The 17,065-nt window shown below is 38.0% G+C and overlaps 1 protein-coding gene across 1 annotated transcript; it reads left to right on the top strand.

The window, feature by feature from the left end:
• Window positions 1-1,238: 1,238 nt before the first annotated feature.
• Window positions 1,239-15,665, top strand: LOC109019192 (conserved oligomeric Golgi complex subunit 5). The gene is made up of 4 exons (XM_019001438.2): window positions 1,239-2,343; window positions 12,513-12,986; window positions 14,293-15,347; window positions 15,461-15,665. Exons 1-3 carry the CDS (start codon window positions 1,276-1,278, stop codon window positions 15,220-15,222), a joined length of 2,472 nt encoding a protein of 823 aa, XP_018856983.1. The 5' UTR covers window positions 1,239-1,275; the 3' UTR covers window positions 15,223-15,347; window positions 15,461-15,665.
• Window positions 15,666-17,065: the final 1,400 nt, after the last annotated feature.

The raw sequence follows: 17,065 nt of genomic DNA on the forward strand, positions 1-17,065 counted from the left end.
TATTAATGTTGAAAAAAATTTAGAGAAAACACTTTCTCCTTTTTATCAAGAAAGTATGTATAAATAGTATACTGAAAATCATGTTTTTCTGGTTTGATGATTCCACTTTTGCTTAAAATTACTGGTTTAGCTACTGCAGAAAGAACTAATTGTTGGAACTGTGGACAGCTACCCGTGCTGCAACATGTAAGCATTTCAGTGCATCCTAGTGAAGTGGTTGCAATTGTAAGAAAATATTTCTATTTTACTTTATTTGATTTCTTGCATCCAACAATGAAATTAGAAATAAACTATTGTTCTGATATTGCTTAGGTTGGTCTTAGTGGCAGTGGAAAAAGCACATTGGTGAATATTTTTCTTCGTCTTTTTGAGCCCACAAATGGTCAGGTAGTTTCTCTAGTCTTGGTTTAAGCTGGACTCATGTTTAAACAGTTTCTTTTAGTTAAAAGAGAAAAGGTTCTTAACAAGGACAAATAAATACCATGACCATAAACGAATTATCTTTAGATAGTGAAGTCAAGAGATTTGAAGAGATTGAAGGTAGAAATTAATGAACTTATTTTGTTAGTTAGTTTTAAAAGTTAAACATTTTTTAGAACTCATTTTGTTTTTTTAGGTTCATTTCTCGTGACACTTCAAGAGCACAAAAACAGTTGAATAGTTTGCCAGTTTCCAACTTTCAATTAGAATATTTTGTAATTTTCATATATTATAATTGTGTTTTGTAATGTAATGTAATGTAATATAATTTAATATGTAGTGAATTATATTATTGCATACATTTTACGTGATAAATTTTGATTTTTTTTAAAAATGCATTTAGTTAAGAAGGCAATAATTGTTTTAAATATAAAAATATACTTTTCTACATTTTTTTTTTAAATAATTGTAATTGAATATAAGCTCTTAGATTTAAAAAAAATAAATAAATAGATGAGTTTTACTAGGCACAAGTAGTTTCGCTAATTAAATTACGTATTAACATTTACATAATTTTTTTTATTAAAAAATAGAAAAAATTTAAGAAAAAAATAAAATTATCTATCTCACAAAAATTATTTTTATTTTTAATTTATATTATTTCATTAAACAAATTTCTCATATTTAACATTAGTGTATAGTTTGATGTACGAAACTACTTGAAAGAAGATTTTTCCTAAATTTAAAAACAGCAGCGGAGGAAACGAATGCCATACAGCTGTAGATATTGGATATATATATATATTTCTGCCCCCGTCTCAAAGAAACCTTAAAAAACATTTTGCTAACTCAAAAATGGCCTCACCGGCATCACCACTCCAAAGAGCCTCTTCCCCTCTCCAACGCCTCTCCACATTCAACAACCCTATCACTTCCTCCTCCGCCGCAGCCTCCGCACTAGACTCCATCGCCTCCGACCCCATCCTCTCTGCATTCCTCTCCCCTTCCTTCTCCACTACCTCCTTCTCATCCGCTGCCCTCTCCTCCGGCTCCCCCGCCTCCACCGCCGAGAAGCTCCACTCCTCCATACGACTCCTTGACTCCCAGCTCCGCCACGAGGTCCTCTCCCGCCATGACGACCTCCTCTCCCAGCTCTCCTCCCTCCACCACGCCGAGCTCGCCCTCTCCACCCTCCGCTCCTCTATCTCCTCCCTCCATTCCTCCCTCCGCAAGGCTCGCTCCGACCTCTCCGATCCCTTCCGCTCGATCCACGCCCAAACCCTTCAGCTCTCCAATCTCCACTCCGCCTCCCATCTCCTCAATCACTCCCTCCGCGCTCTCCGCCTCTCCCGAAAGCTCCGCAACATGGCCTCCGTCGATGAACCCGAAAAGCTGGATCTCGCCAAGGCCGCCCAGCTCCACTCCGAGATCTTAACCCTTTGCCACGAGTATGACCTTGCCGGTATCCGCGTCGTTGACGAAGAGCTTAGATTCGTCAAAGAAACTGGAGATAAACTCCGATCCGAAGCGATGAAGGTATTAGGAAGAGGAATGGACGGCTTGAATCAGGCTGAGGTGGGGACCGTTTTGCAGGTTTTCTTCAATTTGGGCGAGTTGAGAGCCACCGTAGATCAATTGATCAATAAGTATAAGGGGATGGCGTTGAAGAGTATCAGCACGGCCTTGGATATGAAGGCGATAACGGCGGGCTCGGGTGGAGCGTTTGGGCCGGGAGGGGTGAGGGGCAGCGGGACACCGCAGATAGGCGGAGGGGCGAAGGCGAGGGAAGCACTGTGGCAGAGGTTGGGGAGTTGCATGGAACAATTGCATTCCATTGTTGTAGCGGTCTGGCACTTGCAGAGGGTGTTGTCTAAGAAACGAGATCCGTTTACGCATGTTTTGCTGCTCGATGAAGTACTTCAGGTGAGTGATTTATAGTGAATTTTCGTGCGTGCGTTAGACTAGATTTGCTTATATTCTGAGTAATGCCAGAAAAAGAAAAGGAACTGAGAATAAATATATTGTATTTAGTCGCTTTTGCTTCTCTATGTTTAGCTTATATATTTATTTTGGATAATTTGTAACAAGAAACAACTAAATTTCACAACTCTGAAGATGAATCCTTGCCCACATGAAAAAATGGATGTACAGATGAATCCTGTGGTAACTCCAACTTATATGCTACTTCCCCAATACACTCCAATACTTTGAAAGGCCCACAATACCTTGTTGCTAACTTAGGATTAGCCACTTGAGTGAAACTCTGCTGCTTATTCTTCTGCAACTTCAAATACACCAGATCTCCAATCTGAAACTGTCTCTGTGTGTGATGGTTATCATATTGTTGCTTCATGTTGGTTTGAGCTGCTAAAAGATTCTTCTTTAGGACTGCTAAAATTTCTTCCCCTAACTTCAACTCAGAATCCATTGCCTCATTTTGAGTTGTACCTGCTAAAAGATTTTGCATTGTACCTGTTATACCACCACTCTACCCAAGGAAGCCAATTAACCTACTATTTTGGCCTCTCATACACAAAGCACCTAAGATACTGCTACACACACTTATTGACTATTTCAGTTTGCCCATCTGACTGAGGATGATAGGCAGAGCTTAAATGCAACTTAGTGCCATGTAGTCTAAACATCTCCCTCCAAAAATTACTAGTAAAAGTAATATCTCTATCTGTCACAATAGTTGATGGCATACCTTGCAACTTGAAGATCTGGGACACAAAAATCTTGGCCATTGAAACTGCGTTGTAAGGATGAGATAAGGGCAAAAAATGAGCATACTTTGTAAATCTATCAACCACAACAAAAATAACAGAGAATCCTTTTGAAATAGGAAGGGCATCATTGAAATCCATGGAGATATCACTCCATGATCTCGTGGAAATTGGCAATGGCTATAGCAAGCCAGCAGCTTGTAAATTCTCCACTTTACACCTTTGACAGATTGCACATTCTCGAGTAAACTTCTTGATGTCTCTTCTCATACTAGTCCACATAAAATCAGCCTTGGATTTATGCAAAGATTTCTGATAACTAGAATGCCCCCCAAAAACACTGTTGTGAATAAACTACAACACTTGTTGCTTGAGAGGAGATAGGTTGACAGAAACAACCTACCCTTCTTAAACAGTAGCCCATTCTTCACCTCGAAAGATTGACCTGTAGCCAACCCTTGTTATAGCTTACTGCAAATTCCAAAAACTTCCTCATCATGCAAATAAGAGCATTAGCATTGGATTATGCAAATGCAAATGTAAAATTTGCATAATATGACATCATTTTGCATTTGGTTATTCCATTCAAAACTAATTCTCACATTGGATTATCTATCTATTAGTCAAAATAATAATAAAATATTATTAATTTAATATTTTTATTATTTTTTTACCTAATTTATTTTTATCATATTTTGCAATTCTATAACTCATATCTTAATTAATAATCAAATTATAATTAAATTATTTCATCTAATTGCACCAATTCAAGCAAAACATACAACCTTTAGAATTTAAGCATCAATTCAAGCAAAACATATTAGCTTCATTCAATATGCAATTAGAACCTGAACTCTCCAGTTTATAACGGGAGAAGTGAACATAACAGCATGCCGACTTACAAAAAAACTACGGAAATATAATTGACAAAAGAAATAACAAACGAATCGAAGGTTTCAAGCAAGATTGACTCTCACCAAGAAACCAAAAGCTACCAAACCCAGTTATCATCTGAACCGTGCAATTCTTTAACTACCGTGACTCGTTTTGAGGAATAATCTTGGACTGTGAGCTTGGCCGCGTGAACTGCTAGTGACGAATAGAACGAAACAATTTCAAGTGGTGGATCGGGTAGAATTTGTATTAATCAGGAAAATATGGAGCTGAAACTTGAGAAATCGGTCACACCCTTTCGATATTCAGCCATGAACCAGTGGATGGACTCTTGCAGCATGAGTTGGTATGGGTCTGCTGGGTTTGGGTAATTGGAAGGCTTTAATTGAATGGGCACTTCTTACTCACAAGAGAAACAAAATACTGAAGCAGGTAATTACCATAAACATCAGAAACAAGTAGGATTGCAAGCTTGGAATGACGATGGCCACTAACGTAAGCCTTGTGGCCTCCAATTTTGTGTACTGACCCAGCTCCATAGCTGGAGTTAATTACTGGAGGGTTCTCCAAGCAATGATGGCTTAAGGTGCCGTCCTCAGAATAGAAACCGAGAGGAAGAGAAAGAAGGATGGATGTGCGTCGATTTTTCTTTGAGAGATGGATGTGCAGAAATTGGAGAGAAGTGGGAGAGAAATGGGGGACTTTGTGCGGAAATTGGAGAGAAACGAAGAGAAGAGGGAGGGAAAGAGGGAGGCTTGGGAGTTGGGAATACGAGGGAAAGGGGGAGAGAGGGGGAGTTAGTCTGGACGGTACTTTTTTTTAATAAAATATTCATTTGGTCTGTCTACAGTGTTAATCCAAATATGACCAGTGGAAAGAGATCACTGTAGCTCAAAGTCATAATATTATGCATTTGGCTAATTCAATGCAGACATTTTTAAGATAAGTTATGCAAATATTTGCAAATACTGGCATTTGGATAATCCAATGTCAGTGCTCTAAGAAGCCTTCAATTGCTCAAGCCATATAGGATCCAAAACTATAATAGCTAACAAACCAGGCTCTTCTTCCACCACCTCATCCCTTCTTGAAAGAGCATCTACAACAATGTTTTCCTTACCCTTCTTGTACTCAATGGTAAAGTTATACCCAAGTACCTTATTGATCCACTTCTGCTATGATGGGGTTCCTATCTTTTGCTCCAATAGAAATTTAAGAATCTGCTGATAAGTTTTAACAACAAAAGTAGACCCCAAAAGGTAAGGCCTCTACTTCTTAACAGCTAACACCAAGGCTAACAAATCCTTTTCATATGTATAGATCTAGTGCTTTGCCTTTCAATGCCTGACTAAGGTATGCCAAGGGCCTCTCATTTTGCATCAATATAAACCTAATACCTCTTCCTGATACATCACACTCGACTATAAAAGGACTAGAAAAACCTAGAAAGGCTAAAGTAGGTGGGCTAGTAAATGTCTGTTTTAATTGCTAAAAAGCTTGTGAAGATTTAGGGCTAGTTTGGGTAGTGGAGTATTTTGACTATTCGTTATTTTATTATTACTTTTTACCTACTTTTCATTATTATTCACAACTATTCAATATTTTATCATTACTGTTTCACTATTATTCACAGAATACCTGAGATCACCTCACTACCCAAATGCAACCTTAGGCCTCCAAACAAATGCATATATTTCTTCAATAATCCAGGTAATGGAGCAGCAATCAACCCATAATTCTTCACAAATTTTCTATAATAGCCAGTTAATCCAAGGAACCCTCTTAAGGATTTAATGGATTTTGGCACAGGCCATTTAATCATGGCCTTTATGTTGGATGGATATGCTCTTACCCCTCTAGCAGATAGTAAATGTCCAAGATAATCAATCTCTCCACACCCAAATTTTCATTTACTTTTAGCAAAAAGAGTATTATTTGCTAAAACTTCCAACACAATTGATAAGTGCTGCAAATGCTCCATCATGTTCTTTGTATACACGAGTAAATCATCAAAGAAAACTATAACAAATTTTCTTAAAAATGGCTGAAATACCTCATTCATCAATTACTGAAAAGTAGTTGGAGCATTGGTCAAGCCAAATGGCATAACCAAAAACTCATAATGACCTTAGTGTATTTTGAATACAGTCTTCTCAACATCCCCTTCCTTCACATAAATCTGATGGTATCCAGATCTGAGGTCAAGTTTAGAAAAAACTGTTGCTCCCCACAGCTCATCCAATAAGTCATCAATGATTGGAATTGGAAACTTATCCTTCACAGTTTCCCTATTAAGAGCTTTCTAATCACTACACATACGCCATGATCCATCAACCTTACTCACTAAAAGGACAGGTGAGGAAAATAGAGATTAGCTACTTCTGATCACTCCAGCATCAAACAACTCTTTAACTATTTTTTCAATTTTTGATTTTTGATAAAAATGGTATCTATATGGTCTTACCGAAGGTGGCAAGGTGCCTTGAGAATGATTTGGTGATCTTTAGATATTTAGTCAATACAGTCTCTATATTTGAATCAATCTGCCCCACATCTTTGCATTGCTTCTGCTGTACAATCTATAACAACAACCCTTTCCTCTCAATGGTAGTTAATTGGCATATTTGCAGATCTTCCACTAGTTCAAACTTGTTAGAGTTCATACCTTAACAGTCACAGATTTCTTGTTATGTTCAATGGACATAGTAAGACAATTAAGGTCCCATAATACAGGATCCAAAGTCCTTAACCATTGCATTCCTACCACTACATCACAATTTAGGGCTGTACGGGAATCGTCCAAACCGGTCAGAAACCGATCAAACCGACCACTAGAGCACGGAACTGGCCAAAACCAGTGGAGAACCAGTTGGCGTGCGGCAGCAAATAGAGAAGACCGATATCGGCCGGTTCGGCGCCTGTTTGAATCATTTGAACTTGGTTCAAATTGCTGAGCTGGCTGATTAAAGAAAAAATATATGTTTTTATATATATTGTACTCAAAACAACGCTGTTCCACTTAAGTTTAAGTGGAACGACGTCGTTTTAAGCTTGTAATTGTGTTTTAAACACAATTGAAACAACGTCATTTTATTCATAACGTATCTAACCAAATAGTGTTCGAAATTAGATCGTCTTCTTCCCTCCCTTCTTCCCCAATTCACTTATCATTTCTCTCATCCTCTCTCTCTCTCTTCTTTGCAACACTCTCTCCCTCTACTCTCTCAGACGAAGCTCGTTGCTAGGGGGCTCGAGAACCAACCGTGAACTGCCAGAGTCGATATAGCCAGTGTTTCTCCTCCCCATCGACCAGTTACGGTCGGTTGTTCCTCCCTTTTTCTCTCATCGGTTGGAGTCGGTTTTTCCCAAAAATTTCACCGAAGGGGTCAGTTTTTAGATAGCCCTTAAAAATGCTATTTGAAAACCGCGCCGAATTGTCCAAACCAGTCGGTTTTCATCTTTTAAGCCACTTAAAAAACAACTCAACTTATAATTCTCAGATAGCCCTTTCAATCTATTCAAGATTACTTCAAACCGAGTCTTATGGGCAGCAACTGTAGAATTTTGCCTCAGTTGTGTAAGTACTTCTATGCGATCATCATAGGATGAATTCCCAAATCTCATTTGTAAAGCCTCTACAAAAGAACCCCCTGTGTTGAAATTTTGAGTCTCCTCAGCATCCTGGAACCAGATCAACGCATTGCCCTCTATATAAAATGAGGACATTAAAATTTTCTGCCCATCTTGCATGGGGTGTAAGGCAAAGTAGTGATTCGCCGTATAAATCCATCTAGTTGGATTTTCCCCACTGAATCTTCGAAAATCTAACTTGATGGAACGAAATTGCGTACCTACAAAAACTCCCGAGAACTCAGAATTGATACCCTCCTCATGTCTCCCATTGCCATTGTTGAATCCATTCCTTGTTCACAGCTTCTAGCAATACATCAATCTTTGAATTCAACATCTCTAATGAACCGTGATGATCCTCAACCCTCTTCTCCTAGTGTTCTTGGTGTTACCATAGTACCCAGAACGAGAAATTTTTTTTTCCCAGAAATACGAATTGCTCTAATGCCAATTGTAACAAGAAACAAGTAAATTTCACAACTCTAATCTTCGAGGGATCAAATTCCTCCAAGAAACTCTCTTTATTACTTCTTCGATGCTTATTACAGGCGAAAACTTAAGGCTCATTTGGATGATGAGATGAGATAGGATGAGATAGTTTTAGATGAGTTGAATAAAATATTAGTAGAAAATTATTTTTTAATATTATTATTATTTTGAGATTTGAAAAAATTGAATTGTTTATTATATGTTGTGTGAAAATTTGAAAAAGTTGTAATGATAAGATGAGATGAGTTGAGATTGTTTCTGTATCCAAATGAGCCCTTAGTATAAATACTAGAAAAATTTTATTATTATCGTTATAGGGATAAGGGAAACATTGTAATCTACCCTAAGTAAAAGAGGCTAAACATGTACATTCACATATTAAGGTATCATGTGCTCCTTAGCTGCTTAGTAGCCCACAACTCTCTTGATGTCCTTCACGTGCCTCGAATCTCCTCTTATGCTTACACTCCCACCCATGTCATTGCTATTGTAATGCCCATAACATAATTACATGATAGATCCACTGGTCTGACCTTGGTTTTTGATCGAGATATGAAGTTTCGATGGCATCAATGACAATCTTATAGTTTCAGGATTGTTGCAACTAAGAACATTAACAAAAGTTTCAAATCCAGCATATCCAGATTTTGCACTAAATTTTTTGTTTTAAGGATCGATCTAAACAAGGAGTTTATATGATTAAAGTATTGATATACTGAGTAGTATCATGTAATGCCCCAATGAAAGACTCAATCCACATGACTTGTACTCTAAAAGGACTAGTCAATTGTAGCCCCATTAGAACCTTATAAAGAGCAAGAATTTTTTCTTCCCAAGTAATGTGAGATCTCATTCACTACCTACTCTTATCCTTATCATATGCGGTATCACAATCTCCCCTTAAATTTCGATCGTTCTCATCAGGCCTGTCCTTCGTAGGTGGCACGGCTCAAGTCCCACATTTCTGGTTGGGATAGGTTCTGATACTATTTGTAAAACTCTAATGAAAGACGCAGAGCGCATGGACTATATTCCAAAAAGACTAGTCAATGATACCATTGGAATCCTATAAAGAGTAAAAACTTCTCATTCCCAAGCAATATGAGATCTCATTCACCATCTACCCTTATTTTTATCATAAGGGTTATCACTATAAAAATTTGGACCATTTCACGATTTGTGCGTGTAATTTTCCTTACCTGTGACATGCAACGCAAGAGAGAGAGGGAGAAAGGAGACTAATCGGGAGAGAGAGTTTGGCTGTGAGAGAGAGGGAGAGAGAGATAGAGATGGATTATTGAGAGAGAGCTGGCTTATAAGGTACCGAACCGAGAGAGGGGAAGGGTGGTTTGCGGCTAGCGTACGTCAAGCTTGCTTTTCTGTGAGTAACAACAGCTTGATGCAGCAGTGGCAATGGCACAATGGTGCAACGCTCGTGGTGGTTGGGCAGCTTGCGGAGGAGCCGTGCTTGACAGAAAAGTCGTGCTTTGTTTTTCCTGCTTAGTATAGGGGCCTCAATGATGGTGGTTTTCGTTTGGATTGAGGTAGCATTTTTGTGTTGGACGACTGAGGAGGGCTGTTGGATTTCCATGGTGACGGGCAGCGCACAAGAGGGTTGATCCTCGGTTTCTACAGGTTGAGTAGCAGGCGTGTGGTTGGCCACGAGATTTGGGTGGGGGGTGGGACAATTGGTGTGGAGGCTGGTTCTCAGAGAGGCACATGGTTGTGCTGATTTGGTCATCCACTGTTTTCGGTGTTGTCTCTCAGTGCACACAACTATGCTCTGGAGGATGGCCTTGGTGGCTACGGTGTAGGTTAAAGCGGCTTATGGTTTGGGTGTGCAATTTCTGGCTTGAACAACGGAGGTTGGTGGTCGTTGTTGTGGAGGTGTTGCATGAGGAAAGCATGGCAGTCCTTGGTGCTACAGTGTCTGTTATTGGGTTTCTTTCGATAGTTGGCTTAACTTCTTTGCACCAAGGAGTGGGGCTTGCTGTGTGAGGTTCTAGCTATGCGGTTTGAAAGGAACTGACATGCGGCTTGCATGGGGAGGTGTGGTTGCTGCGATGACTTGTGGTGGAGAGAAACCATAGGGCTGCGGCAAGGCGAGGAGTGAGGCATGTGCTGATGATTAGTGCGGCAGTATGGAAGATGATTCCGCTGTGTATCATGTGGTGTACTTGGATGGAAAGGAATGCGCGCTGTTTTGAAGACAAGGAACGTACAGTGGTGGAGCTGAAGAATTTCTTTTTTAATACTTTATTGCTTTGGTTTTCTGCTATTGTTTTAGTTGGGGATAATATTCATGACTTCTTGTCTTTAGTTCATCACTCTTAGAATGTATTTTTAGGTGTTCTGTGGTATACTACTTGTGTACATGGCTTTGGCTTTTTTCATTAATAAAATTTATCTCTTACGTATCAAAAAAAAAAAAGATAATATTAAGGCAACGAAAAATAATACAGATGAAATCTAACTAGGTTCGAGTTGTCACATAGAAGGTATTTCAAATTTGAGAATAGTGGTTAAAAGCAAAAGGCTTTGTTGATTGGGTGGGACAGTGGCAGTCATCATACCATTTTCAAGGAATTCCAAGCTTGATTTCGGTTTGAAAACTAAAGGCCCTGAGGAATGACTTAAAGACTTGGAATGAACAATTCTTTGGCAATGTGGAGCATCGGAAGAAGTCTCTCTTGGAGGAGTTATAGGATTTTTATTGGGTGGAAGAGGAGGGAGAGTATTGCCTGAGGAAGAGAATCTAAGAAAAAACCCAGTGTGCATTGATCTACAAATGGTACATGTTAATGGAAGAACTGTCTTTGAGGCAGAAAAGAAGGGCCTATGGTTAAAAGGAGATAAGTTTGATATGTATTTGTCCGTGTTTTGGATTTTGTGGATGGTTTGAGACTTTTAACGATTGTTAATGGGTGTCTCTTCCTCTGTTTTTCTTTTTGGTTGCCAATTATTCATCAAAGAAGGAGAGAAGTGTTCAAAATTTTCCATCAAGTGGTTACCTCAAATGGGAGAAACAATTCTATTGGATTGCTCCTGGTTGATGCCTCATCCTCCTCAGATCAAACCAAGGTTAAGAATCACATTAAGCAGTATTGCGAGCATCTGTTCTTTGAGTGGTTTGCATGGAGTCCAAATCAACAGGTTAGCACTAGAGTCTTTAGACGAATCGCTGGTCATGTTATTTAAGAGGCCATTTGAAGAAGGTGGAATTCACAAAGTGGTAAAAAGTTTGACTAGTGTTTATACATTGGGGCTGAATGGCTTTAATATGGCTTTCTTTCGAGCTTGTTGGGATCTGATTGAAAAAGACATTATGAAGGTATTCCATGAGTTTCATACAGTAAGAAGTTTGGGAATAGTCTTAATGTTATCTTCATAGTGTTTTTTGCTAAAAAAGCGCGGCAGTGATGTTTATGACTAGGCACATCAGTCTTGTGAATGGCATGGGGTTTACAAAATAATTGCTAAAGTCCTTGCTAATCGGTTGAGGGTTGTTGAAAAAATTATTTCAAAGCCACAAAATACGTTTGTAGGGTAGGAAAATGTTAGACTTGGTGCTTATCGCCATTGAATGCCTTAATAATATGCTGAACTCATTTTTTTCCTCCACATTACAGCCGAGTAGTACATCGAGTCCTCCAAGTTTTAGTGATGGGGATTTCAAGGTGGTGTGCTATTGAGTCCAAATCTTTTGAGTTGGCGGTGGAGAGTAGATGTTGTGTTACGGGTATTCAAAAGATGCAGGGTAAAGTCCATGTGTTTGGGAAAATGGTGGGGGATCTCCTGTGAGGGTTACTAGGAGCAGTTTATGTCTCTTATGGCATTCATCAAAGCGAGTCATTTCCAAGAGGATTCAACTCTCAACATCTCGACAGAGGCAATAGAGATCTAAATAGACTCGCATGCTTTGTTAATTGGGAATCCGAGGGCAGAAGTTCAATTTGTGGAAGAGGCAAGGGCAAGGGTATGTGATTTCTCAATGGAGCCTAAGCTGGTGGTTATACCTGGAAGTTCTGGTTTGTGGGCATGGTTTTATGTGGATTGTCTTGATGCTAGAACAGTTTGATTAGTGTTGCTTTTCAGGGGCTTCCGGTGGTTTTACTTTTGTGAGTAGCTTAATGTAGTCAACATTTGTATTGAGTTTTTGTTTCTGAAATGTCATATAATCTTGTGCATGCTTGTGTTTCTGTTCCTTTTGACTTGCAGTAGCATCATCCATAAGAAATCTAATCTGCCTTAATTATGTTAATGTGCGTGCCTCATTTATTTTCTATTAGATTCTATTATTCCATGACCATTCATTTTATTTCCTATGCTTACATTCAGCTGTTGCTTGCTTAGGAAGGTGATTCCATGTTAACAGATCGGGTCTGGGAGGCTCTTGTAAAGGCTTTTACAAGCCAAATGAAGTCTGCTTTCACCGCATCAAGTTTTGTTAAAGAGATATTTACTATGGGGTATCCCAAACTCTTTTCCATAATAGAGAATCTGCTTGAAAGAATTTCGCGTGATACAGATGTGAAAGGGGTTTTACCAGCTGTCAGTTCAGAAGGCAAAGATCAAATGATTGCAGCTGTTGAAATATTCCAGACAGCATTTTTGGCTCTCTGCTTGAGTCGCCTGTCAGATCTTGTCAATACCATATTTCCTGTGTCTAGCCGTGGAAGTGTTCCTTCCAAAGAACATATCTCAAGGATTATATCACGCATTCAAGAAGAGATTGAAGCTGTCCAGTTGGATGGGCGTTTGACTCTTCTTGTTTTGCGTGAAATTGGCAAGGTTTTGACCCTGCTTGCAGAACGAGCTGAGTACCAGGTAATTTCTTTTGTTTACTTGCAAAAAAACTGATGATAGTGACAGATGTGGATTTCTTCTTAATAACTGGGTTCTTAATATTTCACTTTCACCTGAGAATAATTCATTCAGTTTGCCCACTGAAATATTCGAGGTTTTTGAGTGGTGGAAAGGAATGTTTGGTCGATACATGTATAATTGTTAGGTGGCTGTTCCATTATGCCTTTTGTGGACTATTTCGAAAAAACAAATAGGTGGACTTTTGACGGAGGTGGAACATATGGTTTTTGTCCCATAAATAATTTTTTTGGGAGGGCTGTTTGACAGGAGGTGTGCTCTTCATAGAGTGCTTTTGTTCTCATTATCTTTTCAAATTGACTGGCTGTATGAGAATTCTTTATGGGACTTTCTTTTGTGCATTCCTTTTGAATTAAATTGTTTTATTTGGGTAATAATAATTTCTATTACTTGTCAAGAAAGGTACATACTAAAATAATGCACCTATCGATAAGGATTGGTGGTGCATGCTGCCATGCTCCATATATATGTTTCATTTTTTTATGGCGAGGAAACTTTGAGACCGTGCAGATGCAACATGTCTTTTAACCATTAAATCCCAGACACTTGTGTAATGCACCTATATTACACGGATCAGGTAAATCATTGGTTTTTCATCAATGGGATGGAGCCCTTAGAGATTGTTTACACCTAAGGGTTCAAACCTTAGATCTAGGGGAGCATACCCACCAAGACAAAGGCCCTTACCACTTAGCCAATCCCCAGGGTTATATGTTTCATTGTTTATTTATTTTTTCCTGATTGGCAAGGGTTTTCTTTTAGGGTTAGATGCAGAGTAGTAACTGAGTTTTCACTCATTTGCAAAACATCCCTGAGTTTTCATTTTCTTGTATTACTCTATTTTTCTCGAAATTTGCAATAAATTCATTCCAACTTCCTTTAAAGTTTTCATCTTGTGCAACCAGCGGGATTAGTCACCACAACCTGACTGTGAAACATTGTTCTTTAGTTTTCGTAATAATTTTTATTCATCTTACTGGTTTTTATTTAAAAAGCAATGAAACTTGTATCGATCTCTCTGTCTCAAGAATCAAAAGATCAAGGATGTGATGTGGCATGCACTCTCTTTAACTAGAATCATGTTCATTTCTAGTATTTTTCTTTTTCCTTATATATTCTTTCTACAATCGGTAATTTGGAGCTCATTCGCAAATTACGGGAATCGAAACCCACACATGGTGGAATCCCAACCTTTATTTTATTTTGAGTCGGGTGGGAATAAGGTCTGAATTTAGTTTTCCTTGTACAGATATCCACTGGTCCTGAAGCACGTCAAGTGAGCGGTCCAGCAACTGCAGCCCAGCTCAAGAACTTTACGTTATGTCAGCATCTACAAGATATTCATACACGGATATCCTCAATGATTACAGGATTGCCCAGTATTGCTGCAGATGTATTGTCTCCCTCTTTAGGTGCAATATATGGTGTTGCATGTGACTCAGTGACATCATTATTCCAAGCAATGCTCGAGTGTCTCGAGTCTTGTATCTTACAAATTCATGACCAGAACTTTGGTGTGCTTGGCCTGGATGCTGCGATGGACAACAACACTTCACCTTACATGGAGGAGTTACAGAAGTGCATTCTTCATTTCCGTAATGCGTTCCTATCTAGGCTGCTGCCTTCAACGAATGCTACTAATGGAGGGACAGAAAGCATATGCACTAGGCTTGTTAGGAATATGGCTTCAAGGGTTCTAATAGTCTTTATCAGGCATGCTTCTCTTGTCAGACCCCTTTCAGAATCTGGCAAGCTTAGGATGGCTAGGGACATGGCAGAGCTGGAGTTAGCTGTGGGTCAGAATTTGTTCCCAGTAGAGCAACTTGGTGCACCATACCAAGCCCTGCGAGCATTCCGACCTCTTATTTTCTTGGAAATATCTCAACTGGGAGATTCTCCTCTTCTTCAAGATTTGCCATTGAGTGTCATTCTTCACCATCTTTACTCCAGAGGGCCTGAAGAATTGCAGTCACCGCTGCAAAGAAACAAACTTACACCTCTGCAGTATTCTTTGTGGTTAGATTCTCAAGGGGAGGATCAGATCTGGAAAGGTATCAAAGCAACCCTGGATGATTATGCTGCAAATGTTAGGGCCAGAGGAGAGAAGGAGTTTAGCCCTATATATCCCCTTATGCTTCGATTAGGATCTTCTTTTACAAAAAATACTCCTGCATCCTAGAAACCTTGATTTCTAGCTTGCATTTAATCATTTTCAATCCGGATGGTGTTTAGTGAGGTTTGTTCTTCTAGGTAGTTGCTGCAGATGGGGAATAGTTTACTGAAATTTCAAAGGTCATATTTGAGGTACACAAGCTTTTGGCTTACATTTTTTTCGTATTTAGATTCTTTTTGCAGCTGAGCGGAGCCTAAAATTTATTTTCCTTTCTTAATTTCTTATTTTATTTTATTTTCAATAGGTTCATAAATGGCAGCTCAAATCTGCAGAATGGCCGCGCCAACTTCATTTGTGTCACTGAAAATATTTTAAGTTTGGTGTTGTATCCTTTGTTTCACCTTTTGGTTACCCTTTCAGTTCAGTTAAAATGCTTCCTAATTGCGTGTAAAATATGAAAATACTTACTTTTTTTTTTTGTCTATTTAACTACAAATTCTTTCATTTAACAGCTTCATGACACATTTAGGTTGTGTTTGGATGTTGGAGTGAGCTCTACTCATCCCAAACTAATCATTGATGAGACTTACTATTTTTTCAGTTTCTCATAAAAAAGTTTACTCATCTCAATTTATTTCATACATTTAAACACATATCTCAAGTTATTTATATTCAAATATATTTCAATGAGATTCATAAAATATTACTATTTACATATTAACTCAAATCATTTGAGATTATCTCAGTATCCAAATGCAGCCTTAGATGTAATTGTTGTATTATATGAACTTCGGAAAAATTGAAAATAAAAATAAAAATAAAATTCGTCTTGGGACATTATGAATATAATATCAGTTATATTTCCCTTTCTCATATGCAACTATTGCCTTCGCCACATTGCATAGACAATAATACTAGAGATATATGCTTGTTATTGTTGCTCGGTTTACGAAGTTCAGCAATGCGAAAGAAGCTTGAGAAATAACAAGATGGGAGAAGATTTTCCTACGAAAAAGTCTTTTTTGTTTTAGATAATGACTTGGTAAAAGGATTTGTAGTATTTCTTTTCTAGTCAGCAATGTAATACCCTAGATTGTGTAGAGAAAGGTGGTGAACGAATTTCACATTGTTGAAAGGAGCTCTTGCATTATATAATGATTCGAAGGGATTCTAGTTTTAACATTGACTAGTTTTTTGAGTATGACGATTAAGCCTTGGATCATTACAATCTAATACAAAGATGTGATTTACAAGTGCAGTAAGGAAATCCATACATTTTATTGGGAGCATAAAGATAGTTGTGTTTGGTATAACTCTATTTAATGTGGATTGTTGCTCATGAAGGATGTGGTGATTTTGTACAGCTTTCATGCATATGCAAAACACATATCTGAGGTTGTTTTCTGATTTTTTTTCAAAAAAAACATGCATATTTTCAAAAGCAACTTCGTTTCATTTTATTTTATTTTATGTAAAGTATAGCATATGAATCTTGCTTATCTAGACTTTTTAGCTTTTCAAAATTTTTCTCAAAAATTTCGAACAACTATTAATCGCCACCTATAAAATAATCACATAACTTCCATAAATTTCCAATCTATGTATTTCAATATCTAAACCTGAAATACTTATTTTAATACATCAAAACCTAAAATTTTCTTAACTCTAAAATATCATCATTTTCTAAATTCTCTCGATATAAAAAAAAATACTTTTGAGTTATACATTAATATAATAATTAATTAGATCCAACAAAAATGAATATCATTTAACAAAAACCTTTATTTTAATGTAGTTCAATATAAAAAATGATATCTTTGGAATATAATCCAATTAAACACAGTTTAATTTAAATAAAATACAATCTGCACAAAATATAAATTTTTGACTTAAAACAAAGTCCATAAAA

Source organism: Juglans regia, chromosome 1, assembly GCF_001411555.2.
Source record: "Juglans regia cultivar Chandler chromosome 1, Walnut 2.0, whole genome shotgun sequence".
Classification (NCBI taxonomy): Eukaryota; Viridiplantae; Streptophyta; class Magnoliopsida; order Fagales; family Juglandaceae; genus Juglans; species Juglans regia.

Coding starts and splice junctions, on each gene's coding strand:
- LOC109019192 (XM_019001438.2), top strand. CDS start 1,276: ATGGCCTCACCGGCATCACCACTCCAAAGAGCCTCTTCCCCTCTCCAA. Junction 2,344..12,512: donor TGCTCGATGAAGTACTTCAG/GTGAGTGATTTA, acceptor TTGCTTGCTTAG/GAAGGTGATTCCATGTTAAC. Junction 12,987..14,292: donor CAGAACGAGCTGAGTACCAG/GTAATTTCTTTT, acceptor TTCCTTGTACAG/ATATCCACTGGTCCTGAAGC.